Source organism: Chlorocebus sabaeus, chromosome 11, assembly GCF_047675955.1.
Source record: "Chlorocebus sabaeus isolate Y175 chromosome 11, mChlSab1.0.hap1, whole genome shotgun sequence".
Classification (NCBI taxonomy): domain Eukaryota; kingdom Metazoa; phylum Chordata; class Mammalia; order Primates; family Cercopithecidae; genus Chlorocebus; species Chlorocebus sabaeus.
The window spans coordinates 45,779,446-45,807,421 of NC_132914.1; the positions used below are offsets into that span (position 1 = coordinate 45,779,446).

Below are 27,976 nucleotides of genomic sequence, written 5' to 3' on the forward strand. Positions count from 1 at the left end.
CTTTGTTCTCAACCAGACAAGGACTCGTGGTTCTCGTCTCAACATCATCATTGTGGCTGAGGGTGCAATTGACAGGAATGGAAAACCAATCACCTCAGAAGACATCAAGAATGTTCGTATGAATGAAACCAGATAGGCCTTAGACTCCATAGCCCATTCCCTTCTGGCTTCTGAGTCTCCTGACACTGCTTCTCCCCTTGGTCCTTCTGCACATCACTCCCTGGGTCCCTGCCCCTGGTTGCCTCCCACAAAGAACCATTACAAGACAAGAGGCTGAGCTGTCCACGGTTCACCCAAGTCTCTGCTTGTTTTCTTCCTTTGACTCTGTGTAACCCTCTCTCTGTCCCTCTCTTGGTCCCTTCAGCTGGTGGTAAAGCGTCTGGGATATGACACCCGGGTTACTGTCTTGGGGCATGTGCAGAGGGGTGGGACGCCATCGGCCTTTGACAGAATTCTGGTAAGTCACTGGGCTCTGTGGCCTTCATGCCTTAAAACCCTCAACCTTGTAGTCCTTCCTCCTCAGGGCTGCACTTCACCAGATAGGGACTTACACCACTGGTCGTGTTGCCTCTCCACCAGCCTTTGGGCTGCATTGGCCACTGACCCATTCCCATACACTTGAGGGTCCTCTTCTGTTACAAAAATGATGAGAGACTTTGCCTTCCTAATGGTGAGGAGCAATATCTTTTTGTTTTGTTTTGTTTCATATATTTTTAATAAGAATTTTGAAATAATGGTAGATTCACATTCAATTGTACAGAATAATACAAAGATAGTCCCACATACCCTTTGCCCAGTTTCCTTCAATGGTAACATCTTGCAAAACTGTAGTACAATATCATCACCAGGATATTGACATTGATATTGTCAAGCTACAGAACATTTCTATTACCACAGGATGTCTCATGTTGTCCTTTTACAGCCACATGTACTTTACCCCCACCCATCCCTCCTCATTCTTAACCTCTGGCAACCACTAATCTGTCTCTTTGTCTGTAATTTTTAATCTCATGTATATTATATAAATGGAATTGCATAATATGCAACCTTTAGGATTCTTTTTTTCCACTCAGCATAATTCTCTAGATATTTATCAAAGGTGTTTGTTTCTATAGTTTGCAGTTTTCTGCAGAGCAGTACTCCATGGAGTGGACGTATTACAGTTTGTTTAATCATTCAGACATTTGAGTTGTTTTCAATTTTTGGCTATTAGGGATAAAGCAACTATGAACATTTGTGTACAGCTTTTTGTGTGAACTTAAATTTTCATTTCTGCAGAGTAATTGCCCAGGAGTTCAATTGGGTTGTATGGTAGTTTTTTTGTTTCTTAAAAAATTTTTTTTTCAAAGATACTGCCCAACTCTTTCTAGAATAGCTGTACCATTTTAATTTCCATTAGCAATTTATGAACGACCTGTTTTGTTTGCATCCTTATCAGCATTTGGGGGTTGTCACTTTTTTATTTTTAATTTTTTTTAAATTTTAACCATTCTGATAGGTATATAGTGGTATTTCTTTTCTTTTTTTTTTTTTTTGGAAATGGAGTCTTGCTCTGTTCCCCAGGCTGGAGTGCAGTGGCATGGTCTCAGCTCACTGCAACCTCCACCTCCTGGGTTCAAGGGATTCTCCTGCCTCAGCCTCCCAAGTAGCTGGGATTGCAGGTGCCTGCCACCACACCTGGCTAATTTTTTAAATTTTTAGTAGAGATGGGGTTTCACTATGTTGGCCAGGAGGTCTTGAACTCCTGACATTGTGATCTGCCTGCCTCGGCCTCCCAAAACGTTGGGATTACAGGCATGAGCCACCGGGACCAGTCTTTTTTTTTTGTTTAGAGATGGAGTCTTGCTCTATCACCCAGACTAGAGTGCTGCGGCACAATCTTGGCTCACTGCAATCTCCACCTCCCGGGTTCAAGGGATTCTCCTACCTCAGCCTCCTGAGTAGCTGGGATTACAGGCACACGCTACCATACCTGGCTAACTTTTTGTATTTTTAATAGAGACGGGGTTCCACCATGTTGGCCAGGCTGGTCTTGAATTCCCGACCTCAGGTGATCTGCCTGCCTCGGCCTCCCAAAATGCTGGAATTACGGGCATGTAATCCCAACCTTAGACACTCAGTTTAAACCCTCTTATCCTATTTTCATTGGAAGAGCAAAGCAATCTCCTACCTTGTTTTGTCAATAACAAGGGAACATTATTAAGCCCCAGTAATCCTGTTGGTTACTGTAGTGGGCACGTTTCTCTAGAACTAAGTAGAATCCTTGAGGTTCCGATGGCAAGAATACAGAGTCATCAAGCTTTAGATGAAATCTGTTTGGGGAGGTAAAGCCCAGTAAGTTCTTTGCTGCAGTTCTTAATTGTGAGACTCAATCTTGTGATTTGGAAAAGGCCTCAAGTATCCTGACTCTCTAGGCTGAGCCAAGATGAGGCAGCCTGAGCCAGACTGTCTTTGTTCTCTGGACTCCTGCAGGGCAGCAGAATGGGTGTGGAAGCAGTGATGGCACTTCTGGAGGGGACCCCAGATACCCCAGCCTGTGTAGTGAGCCTCTCTGGTAACCAGGCTGTGCGCCTGCCCCTCATGGAATGTGTCCAGGTGGTAAGTACTGATCCTAAACCCCTTTCTTAACAGTCTCAAGCCCCTGCCTTGGAGTTCATGGGGCATGAGACCAACATCTAAGGCCACTGGTGTAGGAGCAGGTGGAAAGGCAAGATGGTATAATAAGAGACATACGGGGAAAGAACACAGTGGGTTTTGCATAGGAGCTCTTAACTAAGCTTCAGTGTTCCCATCAGTAAAATGTTCCTAAGGAAGGTGGGAGATTCTACATCCTCCTTAGTAATGAAACCCAGTATCTCATAATACACAACCTCAAACATTTTTATCATGTCTTTATTGGAAGAAGAATGCAATATTCCTCCTAACTTTATTAAGAGCAGGAGAATATTATTAAATTCTAGCTGGGTAGTTTTTGTCTCTGATTTCTATCTTGAACATGTTTCTCTGAACCAACATGAGGTTACTAATGCTCACGTTGAGGGTTATTGTAAGGATTGGAGATAAGCTATATTAGCATGTGATGCAGTACCTAGCAAATGTTGAGTGCTCAGGAAATGGTGGCCTTTATTATGAAGGAATCACTCCTTTGATACCACAGAGTGAACATGGTGGCTGGGAGGCTGGGAGCGAGAGCTAGGGTATCTGGCCTGGTTCTGAGGGCTGGTCTAAATGCTCCCCTTCTCCTGGCCTCCTCCTCTCTGAGACCCAGGAGTCCCAGTGACCTGCAGCCTTGCTTGGAAATGTATCTGTGAAAGCTCCAAAGCGAAGGCACTGGCCCACAGAGGTGAAATCAATAGTTGAGAAGCACACAGCAGGGATCAGTCCTTCTTCCTAACTTGGTTACCTGTAGGATCTTCATTTACTCATGACTTTAGAGGCTGCTTTAAGGCTGGGGACCTGGGTGTGGAATGGAAGATACTATTTATCTGTGAGCATTCTTCCACTCTACCCATACTTCTAATAAACAGAGCATAGTTCTGGGTGCGGTGGCTCACACCTGTAATCCCAGCACTTTGGGAGGTCAAGGCAGGCAGATCACAAGGTCAGGAAATCGAGACCATCCTGGCTAACATGGTGAAAAATACCAAAAAAAATTAGCTGGGTGTGGTGGCACACTCCTATAATCCCAGCTACTCGGGAGGCTGAGGCAGGAGAATCGCTTGAACCCAGGAGGCAGGGGGTTGCAGTGAGCCAAGATCGCGCCACTGCACTCCAGCCTGGGCGACAGAGCAAGACTCCGTCTCAAAAAAATAAATAAAATAAAATAAACAGAGCATAGAATCAGTTCTTTTCTTTTGCTGCTCATTACTCAGAAAACTCAGGAAAAAACAAAAATACTTCTGTGAAAATTTGGGGGCATAGGAAAGGTGGGGTATAGAATGGGCAGGATCTAGTCACAATCCCAGAGATGGGCAGAGTTTGACTGTGGGATGGAAATCCAGCTGTGCAGAATTGTGACCCTGGAGTTGAAACTGTCACTGCTCCCCCCTCAGACCAAAGATGTGACCAAGGCCATGGAAGAGAAGAAATTTGATGAAGCCCTGAAGTTGAGAGGCCGGTGAGGAAATTACGGGAAGCTCACTAGCTACAGAAATCAGATGCCCGAAGTCAAAGATCTCCATGACTCCAGACCCAGAACATAAGCTTCTGCTGCTTCCTTTTCTGATTCTCTCTGCAGCAAGTTCTTGCCCAAGAAACTTAGTTGTCAGGTGTCTGGAAGGATCAGTTCATCTCAGGGATGCGGTCCCTGGCATCAACCTTTTATAATCTGTTATTTCTATATGTGAGCCCCAGCTAGATGATAAGTTCCTCTAAGCAAGGGACAGTCTCTTGTGCCGAGCACAGTGCCTGGAGAAGAGTACTGAGCGAGTGTTGGATGAACTAGTGGCCCCTTTGCAGCCCCTGCCCTGTCCCTGCTCTGCGCCAGTTCTGTCCTCAGAGGTTTGCCCTATGGAACTTCCCTCTGGGAGCAAAACTTCAGACCAGGATCCCCATGGCTGCTGGCTGTGGGGAATGGCCTAAAGACACCTCTCTCTATTTGTACTTCCTACAGGAGCTTCATGAACAACTGGGAGGTATACAAGCTTCTAGCTCATGTCAGACCCCCGGTATCTAAGGTACTGGCAAGTTGACTTGCCCTCTCCCCTTTTGCTTCTCACTCCCCCAGTCTCTCTTCATAAAGTGCTACCACAGTCCATACAACGTAAACCTTGCCAACTTCTCTGCCCCACTCTGATCTTCAGTGCTGGGTCCCTGGCCCTATTATAATGATTTTCTCTTAACCACCCCAGATACCAGCCCCCTTTTTAGTGTACCCTGGATATCTCTAACACAAGACCCATGCCCACTTCAGGACTGGCAAGAAAGCATGCAAAGAATGGGAAAGAGAGCTTATGTACTTTTTCTCTGGGAATATGTGGGAATAATCACATCTAAGTGTATCTGAGCCACCTCTTCCATTGGAGTCGTCGTCGTCATTATATTATCAGAATTGTTTGGGTTGCTTATTAAACATGCAAAGTCCTGGGCCCCTCTCTCAGAGGAGATTCATATCTGGGTAGAGGCCAGGAATGTGCAGGTTTAACAGGCTCCCCCAGTGGATTCTGATGCAGGTGATCCAAGGATCACACTTTGGGAAGTGCTGCTCTGGAAGGTCTCTCATTGTATAATGTTGATATCTGAGATGGGGGACAGCAGCTTTGTTTATTGATCTGTGATCAGGAATTTTGCTTCCATAGTATGTGGTAGCAAGTTGTGCTGGCATTCCTTGGGAGAGGGGTGTGTGTTGTCTCAGGCAGATGTCCTGATCCCTGGATGACAAGGGTTCAGAGCTCTGCCTCCTTTACTGACCTCCTCCCTGTTCCCACACTGGGTTTCTGTCCTCCTTTTTCCCCTGCTTCCTCCTGTATAGAGTGGTTCGCACACAGTGGCTGTGATGAATGTGGGGGCTCCGGCTGCAGGCATGAATGCTGCTGTTCGCTCCACTGTGAGGATTGGACTTATCCAGGGCAACCGAGTGCTCGTTGTCCATGATGGTTTCGAGGGCCTGGCCAAGGGGCAGGTATGAAGACTAAAAGGAAGAAGGGCACATATTCTAGGACCCAGGAGCAGTCATAGGGAAGATAAGTGTAGCAAGAATGACCTGTCCATTCTCTTGGCTTCCTCTGTTCCTCACTACCTCTCTCTCCTCTCTCAGGGTCCAGGCAGAAGTAGATATTTAATGTTAGGGCAGTAGGAACAAGCAGGAATTACTGGAATGCACCATTGCAAACAACATGTCCTATTTAATTCTCTATCCCAAAGCTCAGCACAGTGTCTGGCATAGGTAGATGCTTAATATTGGTGAATGAGCAGTAAGGGTAGAAGAAGTTCAGTGCATGGGGAAAAGCTAATACCTGGTGTACCTCTTCCAACCAAGGGGGATCCAGGGGTGGGGTTAGAACTCAAGCAGTGGCACCAGTCCCACACAGGCCTCCTAGTGCTTTAGCTTTGAGCAGAGCTCTGTGGCTTTTCCCCACAGATAGAGGAAGCTGGCTGGAGCTATGTTGGGGGCTGGACTGGCCAAGGTGGCTCTAAACTTGGGACTAAAAGGTAAGTAGTACTGCAGAGGCACCTCCTCCCAGTGACCTCTTCAAGTTGCCCTTGGATTTGGGTGTCAATTCTTTATGCCAGGGTCTGCTTCAACCACCCTGTTGTCTGGGTCCTCCACCCCCAACTTCACAGTTGCTGCCATGAGGGCAGACATGCCCATCTCAACATCTTTCAGCAGCTCTGGCAATTTAGAACTCCAGTGTGTATCCTTGGATAGGACTGAGAGGGTGGGCTAGGGAGTGGGGCACAGGTCAAGAAATTAAAAATAAAGTGCCTCTAACTCTAGCTTTTCTCTCCCTCAATTTTCCTGTCTCTTCCACAAATTCCCATTCTTGTTCCCCCATCACTGGTCAACTAGGACTCTACCCAAGAAGAGCTTTGAACAGATCAGTGCCAATATAACTAAGTTTAACATTCAGGGACTTGTCATCATTGGGGGCTTTGAGGTGAGTGCCCGCCACCGTGTCTCCCACTCTCCCTCCCACTTCCTCTCCCTCTCCCCAATCCTGCCCTTGTGCTCTCTTCTTCTTAGGCTTACACAGGTGGCCTGGAACTGATGGAGGGCAGGAAGCAGTTTGATGAGCTCTGCATCCCATTTGTGGTCATTCCTGCTACAGTCTCCAACAACGTCCCTGGCTCAGACTTCAGCGTTGGGGCTGACACAGCACTCAATACTATCTGCACGGTGAGAGCCCACCACCACTTCCCATTCCTTTTGGCCAGGATTGTAATCCTTCAACTGAGTGTGGTCCTGAAAAGTGAGCTTCTCTTTGTACCAAACAAATGGGAATGTTTGAAAACGATTCTTTGGCTGAGTGTGGTGGCTCACACTTGTAATCCCAGCACTTTGGGAGGCTGAGGCAGGCAGATCACTTGGGGTCAGGAGTTCAAGAGCAGCCTGGCCAACATGGTGAAACCCCATCTCTACTAAAAATACAAAAATTAGCTGGGTGTGGTGGTAGGCACCTGTAATCCCAGCTGTTTGGGAGGCTGAGGCAGGAAAATTGCTTGAACCTGGGAGGCGGAGGTTGCAGTGGGCAGAGATCGTGCCACTTTACTCCAGCCTGGGTGACAAAGTGTTCAGTTTCCTCACCTGGAAATGCACCAATACCCTGAATACCAAATGTTTTGTGTTTTCTTTCTGAGATCGTGCAGTCTAATTTTCTGAGCAGTAGAAAGAATAGGTACAGCTTCCTTCCCAGGAGAGACGTTCTGCAGTGTGGTTGGCAAATATGCCTGTTACCCGAAATGCAAGAACTTGCTCTAGGGGCCCTGCCAGCCTGTAGAGAATATAGTTCCAGAGTTTAATTAGTGGCAAAGATTAAAGAGTGACAAGAATCAGGCCCCTGATCATGTCTTTCTAACTATAACGCATTGTCCTTGCAGACCTGTGACCGCATCAAGCAGTCAGCAGCTGGCACCAAGCGTCGGGTGTTTATCATTGAGACTATGGGTGGCTACTGTGGCTACCTGGCCACCATGGCTGGACTGGCAGCTGGGGCCGATGCTGCCTACATTTTTGAGGAGCCCTTCACCATTCGAGACCTGCAGGTAGCTGGCCACCCAGAGCCTGCTAGGTAGCTCTCCCGTCTCCAGACTGTTTCCACAGTGATCTGAACTATGAGAGCTCAAGTTGAGGACAGAGCTGATTGGTCTGTGGAATCCTGTGAAGACCAGAAAGAGCACTATGCAGGCATTCTCTGGTGTCACCTCACAGGCATGACCGCAGCTACTATTGTTGGAATGCTCATTTTGAATCAGGTGGCCTGGTGCTAAGCCCTTTGTGGGCATTTTTGCATTTTATCTTCACAATAGACATGCAAAGAAGATACTCTCTCCATATAACGTAGAAAGGTTTAGAGAGGCTAAAAAACTTTTCTAAACTCCTAAGTGAGCAGATGGTTTAACTGATTGAGAAAGTCAGTGATCTTTTTACTATATCATGTCTCCCCTTCAGATTTCCCTTACTCCCGTTCTGCTTTTGAGAGAGATGCTGTCTCAAAATAGAGACATAAAGTGTCAAGACTGACACTGGGACCACAAGTCAGCCCTCTGAAGCAAGGGGAACCAGAAAGGCTTGGAAAGGGAGACTGGAGAGGGTGAGGGACTGAACACTGACAGTTACTGCAGCTATCTGTAGTGCTCCCTCTTCCAGTTCTGTCTCATTTGGAGTCATTGTTTAAATTTTAGTCCACACTGAGGTTCTTAAAGGAATTAGGCCCAGTTGAGGCCCAGGATTGTAAACAACTCTCTTCCATGTCTCTCTTCCTTCCTGGAGAGGTGTGGTGTGGAAGAAGAGAGATTTATACCCAACCTTATCCACTCCCGATTAGGCTTAGGATTTACTCTTTCATTTTCAGGCAAATGTTGAACACCTGGTGCAAAAGATGAAAACAACTGTGAAAAGGGGCTTGGTGTTAAGGTACCTCATCCATGGTTCCTAAGTGGAGAAGAAAAATAAGCTTTGGCTCAAACTCATAGAATGGCCAGGGTTGGGACACCCTGAGGAATCTGTAGATATAAAGGGAGGGGGCCAGCCTATCCCTTGAATCCTGGGAGGAGACAAAAATTGAAAGGAAAGAACAAAGGCAGAAAGGGGGGATGGAAAGCCAACCCAGAGTCACAGGCTTTTGGTCTCCACCTGGCAGGAATGAAAAGTGCAATGAGAACTATACCACTGACTTCATTTTCAACCTGTACTCTGAGGAGGGGAAGGGCATCTTCGACAGCAGGAAGAATGTGCTTGGTCACATGCAGCAGGTAGGGAAGACACCCTAGTCATGCCCTTCATCAGACAGCCGTACCTGCCAACAGCCACTGAGGCTTCCACTGGCCTTTTCCAGTCTTCTGGAGGAGCCTGTTAGTGCCATCATAGAGCATGGGCCTGCAGTCTCTTACAGTCATAGAACCAAAACATCTTTATCCTGGAAATGACTTTAGAGATTATATGGTCTATCCTTTTCATTTAGGGGAGGGTTTTCAACCTTGGCAGCTTTGCCTTTTGGGGCTAGATGATGATTTGTTATGGGTAGCTGTTCTATGCACTGTAGGACAGTTGCACAGCATCCCTGGTGTCTACCCACTAGATGCCAGTAGCACCTCCCTCTCACTCCCGATTATAACAAAAATGTCTCCAAACATTCCCACTTTCCCACCTGCTTCCTCTTAATTAAAAGGAAATCTGTATGATATTTTGTATTATTCTGAGGTGCTACCAAGGGCAGCCAGATTGGGCCACAAAAAACACTTTTATGTCATCATTGACAGTGACCAACAAAAGCTGCTGGGCTGAAGAGGGGCAGGCAGCTGACCCTTTGGCCAATAAGACTAAAACAGGATCTGGCAGCTGTGGAGCTAAAAGAGGGGATTGTGGGGCCAATCATCTTCTTTAGTTATTCTTATATCTGATGCATGGCCAAATGTGCTGGGCCAGCCTGGCCTTGGATCCTGGCACTGCTTCAGGACACCCTTTCATAGTTTGATTTCTGGATTCCTGTTTTGGGCCGTAAACCTGGGGCCCATCTTTCCTTTTTCTCTGTGTGTCTCGATATCTCTGTCAGTTTATTAGAGTCCTTCCCTCTGTAATTTTTATGTTTCTTTCTCCAGGGTGGGAGCCCAACCCCATTTGATAGGAATTTTGCCACTAAGATGGGTGCCAAGGCTATGAACTGGATGTCTGGGAAAATCAAAGAGAGTTACCGTAATGGTAGGTGGGGTGAGAGACCGAGTGCCCTCTGTAGAGGCTGGTTCCCCAGTATAGAAGCTGATTGACCATCCCTTATTGCAGGGCGGATCTTCGCCAATACTCCAGACTCGGGCTGTGTTCTGGGGATGCGTAAGAGGGCTCTGCTTTTCCAACCAGTGACTGAGCTGCAGGGCCAGACAGATTTTGAGTGAGTACCTCTGCTTTCTGGAGTGGTTCTCTCCCTGGTAGTTTCAAGCTCTACTGTCCTCAACCTGTTCACTGTCTTTAATCTTTTTAAGGAGTAACACCTGTATTCTTACCCATTTCAGATGTGATGCACATGTCCTAAATCTAACCTCTTCTGTCCAACTTCTTTCTATAAACCTTTGGTAGAAGTTGATTAGGGTACTAAAAGATTATATCATCATCTACCTCATTCCTCTGTAGGCATCGAATCCCCAAGGAACAGTGGTGGCTGAAACTGAGGCCCATCCTCAAAATCCTAGCCAAGTACGAGATTGACTTGGACACTTCAGACCATGCCCACCTGGAGCACATCACCCGGAAGCGGTCTGGGGAAGGGGCTGTTTAAACCTCTCTGGAGTGAGGGGAACAGATTATCTGATCATGGTCAGCTCACCCCCTGATAAGTCCACATCTTCTCAGTGTTTTAGCTGTTTTTTTCATTAGGTTTCCTTTTATTCTGTACCTTGCAGCCATGATCAGTCCTGGCCAGGAGCTAGAGGAGGGGGCAGTGGGTGGGAGCTCCTATTAGGTAGAATTTAACATGACTTCTGCCCCAGCTTTATCTGTCACACAAGGCTGGGCACCTCTAGTGCTACTGCTAGATATCACTTGCTCAGTTAGAATTTTCCTAAAAATAAGCTTTATTTATTTCTTTGTGATAACAAAGAGTCTTGGTTCCTCTACTACTTTTACTACAGTGACAAATTGTAACTACACTAATAAATGCCAACTGGTCACTGTGCTTTCGTTTCTCCTGTTATCATCTTCCCAAGTGGAATGTAATACTGTCAGCCCCATGTATCAGACACTTGCCTGATGAAGCAGTAAAGATGTTAAGGGTATCACAGGGGGTAGAGGAAGGGATTATCTCTAGTACACTACTTGCTGGCTGTCTGAAAAATTATCACGGCCAAACTCTAAAAACAGTTCTAAATAGTGACTGAGAATGTTTGTTGCTGGAGTCAGGGATTAAGGCAGCCAGATACTCTTTGCACAGTTCTTCAGTGGGAAGAGAAATTAACAATAAATATCAAGCACTGTGGTAGGCATTTCATCACTGAACTCTCAAAGTAGCTTTTGGAGGGCAATAGTGACAGCCTGACTTCAGAAAGGAGGACACTGGAGCTCAAGATGATTGATTACATAATGTCTCCTTCAATATTATTCAAGTAGAACTCAAAACTCAGTTCTGACTTCAAACCTCATCCTCATTCCCCATTCCTCTGCTTCCTTACCATGCCATATCAAATCCCCAGAGCCATAAGGCCTATGAAAATGAAGTGAAAGGGAAAGTGCAGGCATTCATTCAGAACGTTTTAAATGCTAATTGCCATTGATTTATAGGTTCTCTTTCCTATCTTTAATCTTAGAGCTGTTTCCTCGAGAAAATGAAGAGGGAAGGATGGCTCAGGGGAAGCTAATCAGAGGGAAAATGTCACTCTGTAAAGACTAAAAAAATTAGGATGATGATACGATCTGGGGAAAAAAAAGGCATAGTGAAGACCACTTAAAAACAAAAAAACGAAAACCTGTGAAGGTGCATGCTATTTCCCCAGAGCTAAAAAGATAAGTGAAATTGTGTTTGAACTCTTAAGTGGAGGTAAAGCAGAAGTTATTAGCCACCAACCACGAGTGATTATGAAGTAACTGAGAAACAGGTAACATTTTTTCCCACATGGACAAAACTTTCTCTTTCCAGAATATTAAGTATCTATGATGAGAAATGAAATAGCATCTAAAGCAGTTTATAAATCTACCAGAATATTAGAATCACCTGAGGCCTTTGAACATACTCATGCCCAGGTCTATTTATTTTTCTGTAGAGATGGGGACTTCAGCTCCTGGTCTCAAATGATCCTCCCTTCTCGGCCTCCTAAAGTGTGAGGATTACAAGCATAAGCCACTGCGGCCAGCCCTACTAGGTCTGCTTTGGACCAATTAAATTAATCTGTGGGGGTGGAGCCTGGGCCTTAGTATATTTAAAATTTTTCCTAGGTGGTTCTAATTAACAACTAGACTTGAGAACCACTGACTAATGCAGTGGGATCTCATTCCTGGCTACATCTGAAGCACTCAAGCCCCCAGAGACCAGAAAATTCCAAAGAATTGGTATGAGGTGAAGTCTTGGCACCAGTGTTTTTAAAAAGCCTTCTTAGTAACTTTATGTGCAGCTGGAGTTGAGAACATAAAAGTAGTAATTCCAGATTTGGGGTGGGAGAAGGTATAAAGGAAGGGGAAGCTCTTCAGATACTCTGCCCACGCCCTCCTGTTCACTCCAGCAATGCCCAGAATCACTGTTGCCAATGGGAGAAAAGTTGGGATGAAAAGTTACATTGAACAGCCAGACAGTAAAAGAAGAACTTTTTCTAAGGGGGGTTGGAGAAAAGTAGGAAAAGTAGAAATTGCGAAACTTGCTTTTAGAACTATTTATTCCTCTTTTTTTTTTAATGGTGTTTTTTAAACACCAGCATCAATAGGACAAAATACATGTTTTCCAATTAGCTGTGTCAGTAGATTCCATTCATTGTTTGTAGTTCCCAATCAGCTTTAAAAAAAAGTTTTTCAAATTTGCATACAAGTCATCTAAAATCAATAACAACTTGATCTAGTTTAGAAACATGAAATGAAAGAGTATTGTTCACTAAAGCAGATCTCTTTTGGGTAGATGGACCATCACAAAAGCAGCTCTTATATGCTTTTCCCACTCCCATCCCAAGCCCACCCTCCTGCCAATTGTATTGTATAAATCAATAAAAAGCAAAGGTTCCAGAACAACTGAAAGAAAAATAATTCCAAACTAAGCAGAGTGAGCTTTCCATTGGGAATGAAGACCCATGGGAAAAGGCAGCCCAGCCCATAAGTCCTCCCTGCTGGAACACACACTGTAGGTGTAGGAACTGCCTGCGAAGCTCATTAGAACACACTGGCTCTCAGGAAGAGAAAAAGCTGCATTACAAGAGAAGTTCTCAGGACTTTAGGAGTTCTTAGGACTGTTATTTCAGAGCTATTTATTACTGTTATTGCAGAGCTCTTATTATTTCAGAGCTACTGTGTAGCCCTTGGGCACAACCAAGAGAAAGAGGCAAAGACTGCTGTTTCCTTTGATGAGGGGAAAGAGGTCCAGTCCCTTCTGAATGCCCCAGAACATGGCACACTAGGGATGTCATCCAGCCCAGTTCTGGATCTGCATCATTTGAGGTTATAGTATCCTCATCTTTGGGACGCAATTGCTGTTAGCTGAAATTGTGATTTTCTTAAATTTTTTCACAGATCAATTAAAATCTTTTTTTTTTTTTTTGAGACGGAGTTTTGCTCTTGTTGCCCAGGCTGGAGTGCAATGGCGTGATCTCAGCTCACTGTAACCTCTGCCTCCCAGGTTCAAGCAATTCTTCTGCCTCAGCCTCCCGAGTAGCTGGGATTACGGGCGCATGCCACTATGTCTCGAACTCCTGACCTCAGGTGATCCGCCTGCCTCAGCCTCCCAAAGTGCTGGGATTACAGGTGTGAGCCACCATGCCTGGCCTAAAATGCTTTCTAGAAGGGATTCTTCTGGACCATTAACCATGTCCCCAAAGGAAAACCACACACACATTCTTTAAGTACTTTCCATCTTCCCAGAGAAATTTAGTTGCACTGCTGACTCCTTCCCTAAGGGGGAGGATTGAGGGAGACTTCTTCTGCAAAGTGCAATATAAAAAGCCAAGTAAGCAATAAACAGAAAACAAAAGTGAGGGATTTTTTTTTGTTTGGTTGTTTGGTTGTTTGGTTTGGGAAGGGGAGGTGCTATGGAGGTTACTGTTGTGACATGTTGCTTCAAAATCTATAAACCACACAACAGGAACAACTGTTTTTCTGTTTTCTGTGACAAAGAGTACTGCAGGCACAACCTCACCCAGAGTTGCCTGCATGATGGTGCAAACATCTTCTCCGGGCTATTCTAAAAGTAACAGGTATTCCTTCAAAGAAGCTGGCAGTGGAAGGCCCTTCACTGCATCAGGGAGATACTGGAGTCCCAGGCTACGGCGTACGGCATAGCGAGCAAGTGTTTTTAGAGTCCCTGGAGCTGAGCACAGAACAGTCAGTTTTTCACATAGCTGCGGGTCTCTGGCCACCTCTCGTGGCATGGTGCCATTTTTCCTCAATTCAAAGTGTCCAACAGCTCTGTGGAGGAGCTCAAAGCAAGAGTCCTCTTTCTCTGTTCCAAGTCCCCTGACTAGCAGAGCCACCAGGCGGGAGATGGGTGTCTGGCCTATTAGGTTGATGACTCTGACCTCTGCGCCATAATCCAGAAGAATACTGACACTCTCAAGATTTCCTTTCATGGCAGCCCAGCTGAGCGGTGTATCATTGTTATAATCCAGGGCATTGACAGAGGCCCCACTCTCTAGGAGAGCCCGCACACACTCAGCATTGTTCTTAAAGGCTGCCCAGTGAAGTGGGGTATCTCTGTTGCCATCCAAAGCATTTGGGTTTGCACCATACTCCAATAGGACCTCCACACAAGCCTCATCTTTCTCTGCTGCATAGTGGAGGGCTGTTCGGTTATACCCATCCAGGGCATTCACCTGTAAAAAGGGAGGAACTATTACAGTAGACAGACTACTGAGAGGAAGACAGGACAGCAGCAAAGCAGCTTACATGGTTACCCACTACCTTTGCTATGCAGTGCTCTGAACAAGAGGGTCAACAAGCAACTCCCAGGGAGTGCTGGTGATAAAGATGAAGATATGACAGGAGCTTAGGAGCAAAATGGAAAAGAACTGTCCTCAAACAGTCAACACTATTATGTGCATTGACTAGCTGGTCTGCATTATTTCGGTTTTTGCTGCAATGTTCATTTATTCGTTAGAAACTCTACCACAGAGTAAAGGGTAAGGCAGGAATAGAGGAAGTCTTAAGTCCCTGTAACTGCTCAGAAAGATATTTACTGGAAAGTTGCTTGACTACACAGAGTTTTGGATTATTTTACTTATCCTGACCCTTTCTGTACCCTGTGGCTAATGTAGCAATCAAACTGAAAAACACGGCTTTTGCTATGTTCTTTAACCATACAGAGAAGTTCAAAATGTTAGAATGTAAGTCAGACCTTTCCAAAAATACGCTGTGGGTTCACAAGAGAACCCAAATGAAAGTATGTGATAGGAAGAACACAAATCTCCCAGTGCTGGAAAAGCAGCTGGCTTGCTGACAGTCAGCATCACTTGCAGTTTTTTTCTTCACATTTCCAAATAGCATATTCCCTCATCAATGAAAAAAACAAAACAAAAAACCCTGAAACATTTAAGTAAGTTCAACCTTCTTTTGGCTAAAACCTATCTTAAGTACCACTTCTTAAGTACTTTAAGTACTTTTAAGGATACTTTAGATTTAATTAGAGTTGAGGGATCTCTGCGTTTATATTTCCTGGATAGACAATAAGCAATGAGAAGATTAAATGGCAATATAAACAGCACCTACAAGGTAAGCTTCCTGAAGTGATGGCCAGTGACAGCTTAAGTTAAGGAGAAGAAAGAAAAGCAGAGTATCAGCACTATAAAATGGGGCAAGCAGGGTGGGGACAGAAAGGCAAAGGAATGAAATCCTTATATCATTTTATATATTTACCATTACATTTTCCTTAATATTGGCTATGCCAACATTACCTTGAGTTAGAATTTCAGACTGGAGGAGGGAAGAGATGGAGGAGTGATGGGGAGAAATTCTAAGAAAGCATGAAGCTCAAGTTTTAGTGAATCATTAATGTGAATGTGTTAAAAACATTACCTCGGCTCCTTTTTCCAGAAGTAACTCCACACAGTCAGCATCTGACACCATACAGGCACAGTGCAAGGGCTTCAGTGTACCATGAGTGCAGTTCACATCTGCTCCCTGTGGGCAGAAGACAACTTCAGTCAGTGTGCTCAGTTCTGGCTTGCCCAGCAGGACAGAATTCAGAACTGAGTCCAGGGGACAGAGCGTTCTCTATTTTATAGGTACACTGCTAGTTCCTTGTTTCCTTTTCTATTAATTAATATGCCAATGTCCAAACTAAAGGAGTACACTGAAGAAGAAGGAAAACAACTGTTAATTCCTTAGATCAAGTTACTAAGTTCCTCCACAAGGGAGCCTGCCAGATGGTCATCTGGACATTATTGAAGACATAATCTTATGTGTCAAAGCACTGGAAATCTTATCATCAGGCAGGAAAGCTGGACCAGCAGTCCACTTTCTATGGCCACTATGCTCTGAAAAAGTAGGAAAGTGAGTCTGTCAGACTGAGGCCAGAACTGGCATGCATTTTTGGCCATTCAGCAAATGACCATCACTAATAGTGGCATCATATTAACACTATTTTTCCTTATTTATAAACATCTTCAAAGTAGCCTCTTAGTATCAGCATTCTTTACCACCTAGCCTTTGCTGGTGCTTCTATTCAAAATCAAAGGACAGGCTGGGCACGGTGGCTCACCCCTGTAATCCCAGCACTTCGGGAGGCTGAGGCGGTCAGACCACCTGAGGTCAGGAGTTTGAGACCATCCTGGCCAACATGGTGAAACCCTGTCTCTACTGAAAATACAAAAACTAGTCAGGTGCGGCGGCAGGCGCCTGTAATCCCAGCTACTCGGGAGGCTGAGGCAGGAGAATTGCTTGAACCTGGGAGGCAGAGGTTGCCATGAGCCGAGATTGAGCCACTGCACTCCAGCCTGGGCGACGAGGGAAACTCCGTCTCAAAAAAAAAAAAAAAAAAAAAAAAAAAAAAAAAAAAAATCAAAGGAGATGGAGATACCAGTCAGACCAAAGTCACTGAATGACTCAGCAGCAGAGCTAGAATTAGAATGTGACAAGGTTTCCACCGCGGAGTCTTCTGACACCACTTTTGCAGAGAATAAGCTAACACTGCATGACTTTTCCTTCTCCAGTTGTGCCCAATAACTCTGAAGCAGCTACAGAGATCCAGGCTGTAAATGAGGAGCCTGAAGTCTTAGAATATACAGAAGTAACCATCTGGATGCATTTTCTGGTGATCAAAAAATTACTCTGTAACTTCTCTTCAACAAGAAAAATAAATAGAAGAGGATAGTAAAGACCTTCTAGGATACCAGTCATATAACAATTATTGAAGAGCGGTGATTAAACATCAGATGGTTAAGGTGTTTTCTTAAACTATAATTACCACGCATTTTAGAGGTTGATATCCTCTACAGAGCTAGAAGTGGTAGCTGCTTTTAACATAGAATGTAAGTACAAATCTCTCCATGTAATTATTATAACCCAGGTATGAAGAAAAGCTCACAGGATTTAAAAACCACCCCTGTAGCCAGGCACAGTGGCTCACACCTCTAATCCCAGCACTTTGGGAACCCAAGGCAGGTGGATCGCTTGAGCTTGGGAATTCAAGACCAGCCCGGGCAACATGGTGAAACCCCGTCTCTACAAAAAATTAAAAAAAAAAAAAAATTAGCTGGACATGGGTGGCATGTGCCTGTAGTCTCAGCTACTTGAGGGAGCTGAGGTGGGAGGATCGCTTAAGCCCAGGAGGTCAAGGCTGCAGTAGGCCATGTTTGCATCACTGCACTCCAGCCTGGGTGACAAAAGTGAAGCCCTGTCTCAAAAAATAAAAATAAAAACCACCTCTGCTTTGCTCACCTCCTCTCTTAATAAAACATGTATAGAAGACTTTGAGCTCAATGGATTACATATGCATCATACTTAGATATTTTACAAATAACATGAGACTAGGGTTATTGAGAACATATTCCATGAAGAAAAATGTCAGATACACAAAGTGAAAGGGAGAAGGGAAGCGAAGCAAACATAGGGGAAATATATTTTAATGATCAAGTTAATGCAGTTAGCAAAATATAAAAACTTCCTGTGATCTTGGGTTGAGACAAAGCTGCAAATCTGTGATCCATGAGGATTTACAGAGCTTTCCCACTTCACATCGCAAGGACTCTCCTGTCAATACCAGCACACTCACCCCTCTGATGAGGTCCTCTACATTATCATGTGGGAAGGAACGGATGGCAGCAATTGTTCGGATTAAGCGCTCTGAGAGAGAGTATTTGCTCTGAATGCTCTGCATAATATACCACATACTGGAACTCATCAAGGCTCAGGGTGTTCACATGCTCCAAACTGCCTGAAACAAAGAAGTTTTCGGCATATACAATATTATTGAGCACACCTGTCTTTAGGGTTAGGTGTTCTCTGAGGCCTTCCCTTCCCAATACTAAAAGCAGATTTCAAGGAATGATTAATACTATTTTCATAATCATAAGGAATTGGATAATAGTTGCCTAGGGAGTTCGATAAACTTGGACACAAGATTTCCCCAAGAGGTACTAAGACCCCCATGGAGCTCTGTGTGGTTTACAAACAAGACTAGGCAGGGAATAGGATTTTTAAAAGGCTGAGGAGGTCACAAAACATTATTTTCCTTCTTTGAATTTTGTGGTTTTTATGATCAGCACCACCATTAAGTTATTTATAACACTGGGCCTTGCAATATAGTTATGTACATATTGTTTCTCCAACTATACTGTAATCAACTGGAAGGCAAAGACTTTGTCTTCTATTCTTTCATCCATGTAAGGCCAGCCACCGAATCTCACAAAAGGTAGGTATTTAACAAACACTGGTTGGTTACGACTAAACAGTATGGAAGTGATTGTCATCTGTGAAAAGATAGGAAGAAGGCTATGGAGCAAATATATCTAAATAATGAAAAGGCATCTGAAATATTTTCAAATGTCTTCAGAAGAGATAAAAGAAATATTTGAGGTAATAGTCTAAAATAAGAAAGGAAAGCACAAGTATAACTACCCTAGAATCATCTATATAAAACTAAGAAAAAATTAAAGTTCACAATAAAATATACTTTCAGTTTTAGGAAAATTTGAAGATTTTAAAATGAGTTAAAGGCGGAGCGTGGTGGCTCACACCTGTAATCCCAGCACTTTGGAAGGCTGAGGTGGGTGGATCACCTGAGGTTTTAATCTCTCCAGTAGCCACAAAACTGCTCTGAGACAAGTGTCTGTATCTTATAACTTTTTTGTTTCAAGGAAAAAAAATACAGAGGTGCCTTTGAGTTGGTAATTCCAAGAACAGCAGCAGGAGACAGAGCATCTAAAGCAGGAGGCTTGGACCAAAGTAGTTCTGCTGCCTGTAATCCCAGTACCTTGGGAGGCCAAGGCAGGAGGAGCTCTTGAACCCAGAAGTTCAAGACCAGCCTGGTCAACATGGCAAGACGACCCCAAAACCCAACCGTCTCTACAAAAAAATTCAAAAATTAAAATAAATAAATAAAGTGGTTTTGTTAACCATTTCTGGGCCATGATAATCTGATGAAACTAAACTCTGCATTCATTTTCCAGGCGCTCTTGGACTCTGGGCTAAGAACTCCTGAGAATATAGTCAGCGGTCTGCTACTGCCTGGAAGCTCCCGGTAAAGGAATGAAACTTCAGGGCAGATTGACAGCATTCACTGTGAGGAAGGGTCAAGGAAATCTAAATTCGATCTCACCAGACAGCAGCCCGTGTACGGTTTGATTCCCTTGGAAGGCCCTTTCCTCTGCTAGAGCTGAAAGCCCTGTCTCCCTCGTTTTCTTTTGCTACGGGATCCAGAGAAAACACCAAAGGGCATTTACTGCAAAGCTGGAGGAAACAAACAAACAAACAAACAAAAAACCAAAAAAAAAAAAAACGCTAAATGGAAAAGAAGACACAACAACTCTGATGCGAGGAGGCCTCGGCCCCCGTCCCCTCCCGCCCCAGGAGAACCTTGGCGGAGCCTGCACCGCCCCTAATCCCACCACACCTGCTGCGTGAGGGGTCGCGGCAGCTGTCTAGCTGAGGCTAGGGGGCGGGGGGCAAGGGTACGAAATGCAAGGACGTGCGGTGTCACTTTCCGCACCGGCTCCCAGCAGATAGCAGCAATCCCGGCAGGTCTGGTACTGAAAGAGAATCACGCAGTTTGCGCTGGGGAGCCTCAGACGCGGACCAACCCCTCCCGGATCTGCCCCCTAAGGCCCGGAACTAAGTCTCAGCCTCGAGAGCTAGAGCACTTCCACTGGGGAGTAGAGGAAGCGTTATTGGGCGTGGCACCCTGGGTTAGGACACCTGGCTGTAGATCCGCACCAAGCACCGCACTCACCGAATTGCCGGGCTGAGGTGGGTGTTGAAAGCCGCTGTCAGCGCGTGACCCGGAAGCAGAAGCTGTCGGGGGCAGGCCCCTCTGTTTACAGGACAAGAAGACCAACTAAGATGGGCGCCTGCGTACTGATGAGTGTTCGTCACTGGGGCGCGCCTGCGCAGACTTGTGCAGCAGCTTCCGTCCTCACTAGGCCTAGTTAGGGGGTTACTTTCTCCTTTTACACAGAGGCTTTGTGCGCAGGCTCAATGCAGCGTTCTCGGCCACAGTGGCAGGGTTCGGGTCTTGGTCCTGCAGTGGGGGAAAAAAAGCTCAGGAACCCTGGTCGTTGGGCCGATTCTATGTGGTTGCACCTGTGTGGACCAGGCCAGCAGGGGGTCCATCCACAATGGTTCAGTTACTTAGGAGACTAAACTCCTAATAAGAAGTGTCTGTGACAAATAAAAATACTTCCAGCATTATTCATAATGGTGGAACCAATCTATACTCCTTAGAACCCTCCTGTACATTGTCCACTCTCCTTCAAGTAAACCATATCAAAGACAAACTCAACCACCCAAGAGGTATAGTATTCTGAATGTAGAGGAATAAATGACCTTTATTTATAACTCTTATTAGGGTTAATGAACCTTCCTGTGCAAAGACATGATGACACCTCTGAGTGACAGACTTTCTGTGCAAAGTATAAACATTTTAAAGTCAGCAGCACATGGTGGTGGTGCATGGAAGGAGTGAAGCAGCCCATTCAGGCAGACTGCAAGAGTTGTGGTCTGCCCAGCAGCCTGTTTAACCAGAGTGCCCCACACTTACTCCCCAAAGCTTGTTCTAAGCAACCAAATCTAACCAATTAGAGATTTAAAGCAGGCCCAGACAGTTCATGTACATCATTGAGAGGATGGTGAACTGAAAGTTCATGACCTGGTCTGAGGAGTGAGCCTCCTTTGAGCTCCAGACTCAAAGGAATTTTGCCAGGTAGGAATATGCCCTCCACTTCCTGCCACTGCACCATGGTGAGACTGTCCATTTTTTTCAAAAGAAGCTGAAATACAGATTTTTTTAAAAAGTGAATTCTTCCAAGTTGCAAATGTTGGCAGTGTTTTGTTTGTTTGTTTTAATTTTTGAGACGTAGTTTCACTCTTGTCACCCAGGCTGGAGTGCAATGGCGTGATCTCGGTTGGCTGCAACCTCAGCCTTCTGGGTTCAAGTGATTCTCCTGCCGAAATAACTGAAACTATAGGCACCTGCCACCACACCCGGCTAATTTTTTTTTTTTTTTGTATTTTTAGTAGAGATGAGGTTTCACAATGTTGGCCAGGCTGGTCTCAAACTCCTGACCTCAGGTGATCCACCCTCCTCGGCCTCCCAAAGTGCTGGGATTACAGGCGTGAGTCACCATGCTGGACCACCTCTCTCAAATTTTTTGGTTGGGAAATGCTGAAGTATATAAATTCTGGGAAACCATCAGCATCTTACAAATGTAAGAATGAGTAGAGTCTCCCAGGGAGTGATAAAATAGGCTCTCAATACAGGTTATTTTACTTATTTATTGAAACACTGAATACACTTTTATTTTACATGGCGTGCAACTCAGTATATGCAGAAAAGTACTCTATGTCACACTCATGATCAATATCCTCTTATTTCCATTTGGCGTGTCTTTGAAAACCTAGTACATCACTAAGCTAAAAATCACATGAAAGACCCCTAGAGAAATCAAACTAACTTTTTTTCCCCCCAAACAGTAGATCTCATCTTTATTAGTCAAATCAGCATCTGCTGATAGTGCAGTGGAGCAAAGCTGACAGTGATATTCATTAACAAAGAAGACAAAACTTACGCTTTCAGGTATAAAGATCAACTCTGAATGGCAGAGAGCCTAATCTGACTATCATCAGCCACCAAGAACTCAGAAGAGCAAATAACTCAAGAAGAGAGAAGCCAAAGCACTATGAAAATTATTCTTTTCTGTGAAATTCAGTTCCACAGCCTGTATGAGCAAGGGTCCGAAACACTGGAGAGCCAACAAAGCTGCTGGGAGGGCCCATTCATAATGGGAGATGTACTGGCTGTGCCTCCCTATGCTGTGTCCTTCCATGAGCTTCCTCCACTCTTTACTGACTTCATTTTGACTTGGTCCTCTGGTCTCACCACAGCTACTTGGGAGACTTTGAGTTGTTATCTTACAGTTCCGAGAGTCTGTTTTGATTGACTGAACCCAAGAGTAACATGGCAATCCACAATAGAAGCGTTCTCATGGTACAATGGTACAAAGGTCATTCTGTAGGTTGCATATATATATATAAAATTCTAATTCCACATAAATATATATATATATATTTATATGGAAGACAAAGCTTCTTTTTTTGTTTTTTTTTCAATAAAGTCTCACTCTGTTGCCCAGGCTGGAGTGCAGTGGCATGATCTCGGCTTACTGCAACCTCCACCTCCCAGGTTCAAGCAATTCTCCTGCCTCGGCCTCCCGAGTAGCTGGAATTACAGGCGGGCCCCACCACGCCAGGCTAATTTTCGTAATTTTTTTTTTTTTTTGAGACAGAGTCTCGCTCTGTCGCCCAGGCTGGAGTGCAGTGGCGCGATCTTGGCTCACTGCAAGCTCTGCCTCCCGGGTTCACGCCATTCTCCTGCCTCAGCCTCCCGAGGAGCTGGGACTACAGGCACCCGCCACCACGCCCAGCTTATTTTTTTGTATTTTTTAGTAGAGATGCGGTTTCACTGTGTTAGCCAGGATGGTCTCGATCTCCTGACCTTGTGATCCGCCCGCCTCAGCCTCCCAAAGTGCTGGGATAACAGGCATGAGCCACCGCGCCCGGCCTCAATTTTTGTATTTTTAGTAGAAACGGGGTTTCACCATGATGGCCAGGCTGGTCTCGATCTCCTGACCTCAGGTGATCCACCCACCTTGGCCTCCGAAAGTGTTGGGATTACAGGCATAAGCCATCACGCCTGGCCGCCTCCTTCCTCTTTAACAAGAGAATGTTGCACCCAGCATCACTGCTTTGGCTAGCTCTTTTTTCCTGTGTGCCCTCATGTGTGCAGCAATTGAACTGGCTAACAATTTCTGCATTCTTCCTGGTCTAGCCAAAATAATCTGGAAACTCACCATCTAGCCCAATCAAAGACATTATTATTGTATGATTCACTAACATAGTCTTCATCTTCATCCTTAGGGCTAGAGCTATAATATACTCTGTATGCTCTGGCCACATGATTGATCTCTTCTTTTGTGCCAATCAAGCCAACCAGTTTGGGAGAAAATTCTTTCACATAATTTGCAATGGCCTTTTTTGTGTCCCTCTCTGGGTCAATGGTGATGAAAAGTTAAATTTGGCAGAGTTGGAATACTATCTCATCCACAACTTGAATCATTTTTTCTAGTTCTTCTGCAAAGATATCAGTAATGACTGAAACAAGAATAAATCAACAGCCACTGACCCAGGCAGTCTTTGTCAGTTTTAGGCTCTCCAAATGTGTTGTGAGGGAAGATGGTCCCCCAATAAAGGCTTGTTGATGCTTCACTGCTGTTTCTTCTCTAGCTTCTGTCTTTTCTATTTTGAATACTTCACTCCAGCCAGTAAACCTCCTCCCATAGCAAATGTGAATGCTAAAGACTTCCAAGAAATAGGCCTGGGCTTCAAGGGGCATGTGCAGTCTCTACAGTCCTTCTGCTCAGGCCCTGACCACCTCAAGGGTGGTTGGTGGTATCACTGCGTGAGGGGCCAGCTTCCCAGGCAGCTACCAGCGAGCCTCCAGTCATGCCACACTTCCTCTTGCATGCAGAATTGCCTTGGCAACACTCTCACAGTCTACTTGGCTGGGCCCCAAAGTTCATGTCAGCCAGGCAAGAGGTGCCAAAGTTGCCCCATACTGGTTACTTTGAAGTGTCTCTGAGAATTCAATGCACAATGAAAGTTGGTTTCAGATACATTCAACCATCCTTTCATCAAACATTTACTGAGCACCTACTTTGTTCCAGGCTTTGTGCTCAACTCTCCAGGGAAGACAGAAATGGAGAGAGACAGTCTCTTATTATCAAGGGTTGGGAGACAGATATGAACGTCCTCAGTTGCAATTAAAGATGATTATTTCAACAACATTGTTAGGTCCAAAGTCACCGTTGACAAATGGTTCTACCTTATGGTGAGCTCAAGAGAGTGAAGGAAGGGTCTGTGAAGAGACTTCTTGGGGAGAAATTTGTATGTGCTGAGTCCCCACTCTCCTCCTACTCAGAGGGAAAGGAAGTACTGATGTTGCCTGAAGAGGGGCTTCTGTGGGATCAGAGAGCTTGAAGATTGTTCTCCATAATTGTAAAACAAAAACTGCACCAATACTTACTTATAAATTAAAGAGGGCTGTAGCCACAAAGTACATGTGGCTGCATTGGGATCTGTCTGGACACCCAGATTCAGCAGGGATGACAAATGTATAAATGTTTACCTGGACCAGATGTGGGCCACATGAAGACAGCCAACTTGGGGTTACCTTTTGTCCATCCAAATGGGCTGTCTAGAGGTATGGGGGGACCCAGTGGCCAGAAGCTGGAAATGAACACAGGGGTGCTACAATCCACAGTTTGTCACAGTCAACCACTTGCACTGGTTTTGGCCAAAGGAACTCAAGTAAGATATCTCTGGTGATGGGAATCTGCAAAGAACCTTTAAAAGCACGCTTTAAGAAAAAGAGTCAGCTTTAACCATGTGCAAGACCCAGGTAGTACAGACCTACCCTACCAAGAAAGAGAAACCTGCCCTATCTCCTTAGCTGTTTTTGTTTTTGTTTTTAGTTTTTTGAGATGAAGACTGGCTCTGTCACCAGGCTAGAGTACAGTGGTGTGATCTCAGCTCACTGCAACCTCCACTTCCCAGGTTCAAGTGATTCCCCTGCCTAAGCCTCCCAAGTAGCTGGGATTACAGGCAGGCACCACCATGCCTGCCTAATTTTTGTAGTTTTAGTAGAGAAGAGGTTTCACCATGTTGGCCAGGATGACCTCGATCTCTTGACCTCATGATCCGCAAGGCCCACCTTGGCCTCCCAAAGTGCTGGGATTACAGGCCTGAGTCACCATGCCCGGCTGAGACTATTTGGTTTAAAGTGACTGTTACCTAAAGGATTGCCAGTTATCAAAGAGTTAATCAAAAAGTCAGGGAATCTTCCCAATTTTCTATTCAGGAGCAAGAGAAGATTATTATCCTCCAGTAAAAAATGTTTTTGTTTGTTTGTTTGAGATGGAGTCTGGCTCTGTCACCTAGGTTGGAGTGTAGTGGTGCCATCTTGGCTCACTGCAACCTCTGCCTCTTAGGTTCAAGCAATTCTCGAGCCTCTGCCTCCTGAGAAGCTGGGATTACAGGTGACCGCCACCATGCCTAGCTAATTTTTTGTATTTTTAGTAGAGACAGGGTTTCACCATGTTGGCCAGGTTGGTCTCGAACTCCTGACCTCAAGTGATCCACCTGCCTTGGCCTCCCAAAGTGCTAAGGTTACAGGCATGAGCCACCATGCCCAGCCAGACAAAAACATTTTTAAAGTGGAAAAAGACAAAAAATAAACTTGTATTTTGATCACATCCCATGAATCTTGCATTCACTATTCAGATTCCATCTCTGCATATTTTAGTTGGTTATTTCTGTTCTTGATGTTTTGATTACAAGTGATTCCATGAATTTTGTGTTTTAGTGTGCTGTGTCTCCCATAAGACTTTTAGGTCGTTATTTTTTCTTCCCTTCCCTCCTGATTCCAGTTCTGCTCTCAAGAAGTTCTCATTAGATGATGTTGATCAACAGTATGACTAATGTTCCTATTTTCAGACCTTGGCATAAACTTGATCTGGAAATTTGATAATGATGTTTTGCCTGTAATGATTGCTGCTATCACTGTTCAACAGTATTAGTATCCAGGCTCTGTGGGTACAGGGTATCCCAGGTTGCAGACCTGGGTGTCTTGCCCTTTGAGTCTTGCCAGTACTAAATGGCCACAGGCTTTTGAGCAACTCCTAATTGGAGTAAAAACTCCTTTATTCACTTGGCTGCCTCCATACCCTTTCCTTTGAGTGGATCTTTCAGAATGATAGTGTGCTGGGGGAGAGTAATTCTGCATGACAAGCTTCTGAGTGGTAACATGAAGCCTTTCACAACAGCTTTTAAAATCTCTGGCCAGAAATTATCAAATACTCCCCTGTCTTAAAGGCCTCATCGTTCTCCATCAGGGGCTGCCTGGCTAATGATGGCAGCGTTTCCCTGACACCTTTCCTAGATAAAAGCAAGTTAAGTAAGAAGAAGGGACCCCTTTCAAATAAACTATCCATCACCAAAGAAAAAGAAACAAACCGAAAAGGAGTTCGAGATACCCTAAGAGTGAAGGAAAGAGAGGGAATCAGTCAGTGTTTACAAAATAGGGTAAAAAAATAAGATCCAAGTGTCAGACTAGTTGGCTAGTTGGAAAACAATAGCTTTCTCTCAATAATGGAATATTTTACTTTACTTTGAATTTGTTCAATTTTTAGGACTATCCCTTATAGCATATTCCTCATATTTAGAAATAATGTAATATTATGCAAACTTCATAAAGACCAAGATTCCAGTTCTGATAGTAGCTCTAGTTACTTTACTTGTAAAAGTAAGTACTTTTATAAGTAAAAGTAAAATTACTGACTAAAGTAAGTAGTGCTTTACCTGAGTCTCAGTTGTACAATGGGATGAGAGTATACTCCAAAAGTTAATTTCATAAAACCTAGTCCACATTTGTGAAAAGTGGTTCTGTAAACTACATAAATGTTGACACGTCATCTTTATAGGATTTTATATTTGTTCAAGGAGGTTACCAAATGTCTCATCCTTCCAGTTACATTGTGGCACCTTTGAAAGAGCAGAGATTTAGATTTCTTATACTCATCTCTTTTGTCATAGCACAGTTCTAAACACAAAATAGTTATTTAATAAATACAATGGAATTGAACTAAAGTGAACAGATCTCCCAAAAATGGGAATAGTGGAGTGCCTTTATGTCCTAGTCCCTGACATAGAAAAATTGAAAAGGAAGCTTTGGAACTAGAGCAAAGAAAAAGAAAGTTCAGAGGAAACATAATGTAAGTCTCATGAAACCTTTCATATGCTTAAACCTTGTACTAGAGAAAGTAATTCAGCAAAGAAAAGAACAGTATTAATGTGCAGCAGGGATATTCTCCCAAGACATGCCATCAGGATTAAACAAGGATTCCTTTCAGAAACTGCTCTGAGGCAGACATGCGCTCAATAGCCAAACCCTACTCTCTCTCTCTCTTTTTTTTTTTTTTTTAACTTTCCCCAGGACTTGGGAAATTTTACGAATTTCATATTTTTAGAAAATTAGCTTTTAATCAATATTTTATTATTATTTTTGGTCACATAGTTCTACCAATATTTTCCACTATCAGAGCAATTATAAAACATTTTTAGTCTTCATAGAGAAAAATTGCCTGAAGGATTTTGGAAAAAAAAGTACAGTAAAAATACAAATAACAATTTTAAGGATAATACCGAAATTATATATACATGATACTATTTTTCCAAGAATGTAGGCATTTATAGCTAAATTACCTAGCAAATCCAGACTGAATAGGACAAACTCTGGCAGGACAGTTAACGTCATCCAGGGGAGGGAAATTACAGAGGAAATGACTACTTGCTTGGTACAATTGGGTGGTCCAGACTAATCTGGAGAGTCCTACAAGCAAGACAAAGAGAAAAGAAAGGAAAAGAGAAAAGATCTGGTTC

General features: G+C 44.3%; 2 protein-coding genes and 1 pseudogene across 10 annotated transcripts in view; 1 reads left to right on the top strand and 2 right to left on the bottom strand.

Annotated features, from left to right (window-relative positions):
* PFKM (phosphofructokinase, muscle) overlaps positions 1 to 10,823 on the top strand; it is a 45,877-nt gene extending 35,054 nt beyond the window's left edge. For all 3 annotated transcript variants that reach the window (XM_037997201.2, XM_008003032.3, XM_037997202.2), the window contains exons 9-23: positions 17 to 112; positions 365 to 457; positions 2,473 to 2,598; positions 4,053 to 4,117; positions 4,613 to 4,676; positions 5,471 to 5,620; positions 6,080 to 6,150; positions 6,509 to 6,596; positions 6,683 to 6,835; positions 7,537 to 7,701; positions 8,511 to 8,572; positions 8,799 to 8,910; positions 9,757 to 9,856; positions 9,938 to 10,043; positions 10,283 to 10,823. In XM_037997201.2, coding sequence (XP_037853129.1) covers positions 17 to 112; positions 365 to 457; positions 2,473 to 2,598; positions 4,053 to 4,117; positions 4,613 to 4,676; positions 5,471 to 5,620; positions 6,080 to 6,150; positions 6,509 to 6,596; positions 6,683 to 6,835; positions 7,537 to 7,701; positions 8,511 to 8,572; positions 8,799 to 8,910; positions 9,757 to 9,856; positions 9,938 to 10,043; positions 10,283 to 10,427 — 1,596 coding nt within the window. In that variant the 3' untranslated portion in view covers positions 10,428 to 10,823. The remainder of the gene's footprint in view (positions 1 to 16; positions 113 to 364; positions 458 to 2,472; positions 2,599 to 4,052; positions 4,118 to 4,612; positions 4,677 to 5,470; positions 5,621 to 6,079; positions 6,151 to 6,508; positions 6,597 to 6,682; positions 6,836 to 7,536; positions 7,702 to 8,510; positions 8,573 to 8,798; positions 8,911 to 9,756; positions 9,857 to 9,937; positions 10,044 to 10,282) is intronic.
* Positions 10,824 to 12,492: 1,669 nt separating this feature from the next.
* On the bottom strand, positions 12,493 to 20,323 carry ASB8 (ankyrin repeat and SOCS box containing 8). 7 transcript variants are annotated; one of them, XM_073020673.1, is made up of 5 exons: positions 20,217 to 20,323; positions 19,587 to 19,717; positions 18,042 to 18,199; positions 15,845 to 15,949; positions 12,493 to 14,646 (listed from the first exon to the last, which is right to left on the bottom strand). In XM_073020673.1, exons 3-5 carry the CDS (start codon positions 18,168 to 18,170, stop codon positions 14,014 to 14,016), a joined length of 867 nt encoding a protein of 288 aa, XP_072876774.1. In that variant the 5' UTR covers positions 18,171 to 18,199; positions 19,587 to 19,717; positions 20,217 to 20,323; the 3' UTR covers positions 12,493 to 14,013. The 7 variants fall into 7 exon arrangements, with proteins under 7 accessions (XP_072876774.1, XP_008001229.1, XP_008001233.1 ...); XM_008003038.3 differs by having other exon boundaries at positions 18,042 to 18,203; XM_008003042.3 differs by having other exon boundaries at positions 18,042 to 18,203; positions 19,587 to 19,674; positions 20,217 to 20,235.
* LOC103239484 (protein SCO1 homolog, mitochondrial-like) lies at positions 18,170 to 27,851 on the bottom strand (annotated as a pseudogene).
* Positions 27,852 to 27,976: the final 125 nt, after the last annotated feature.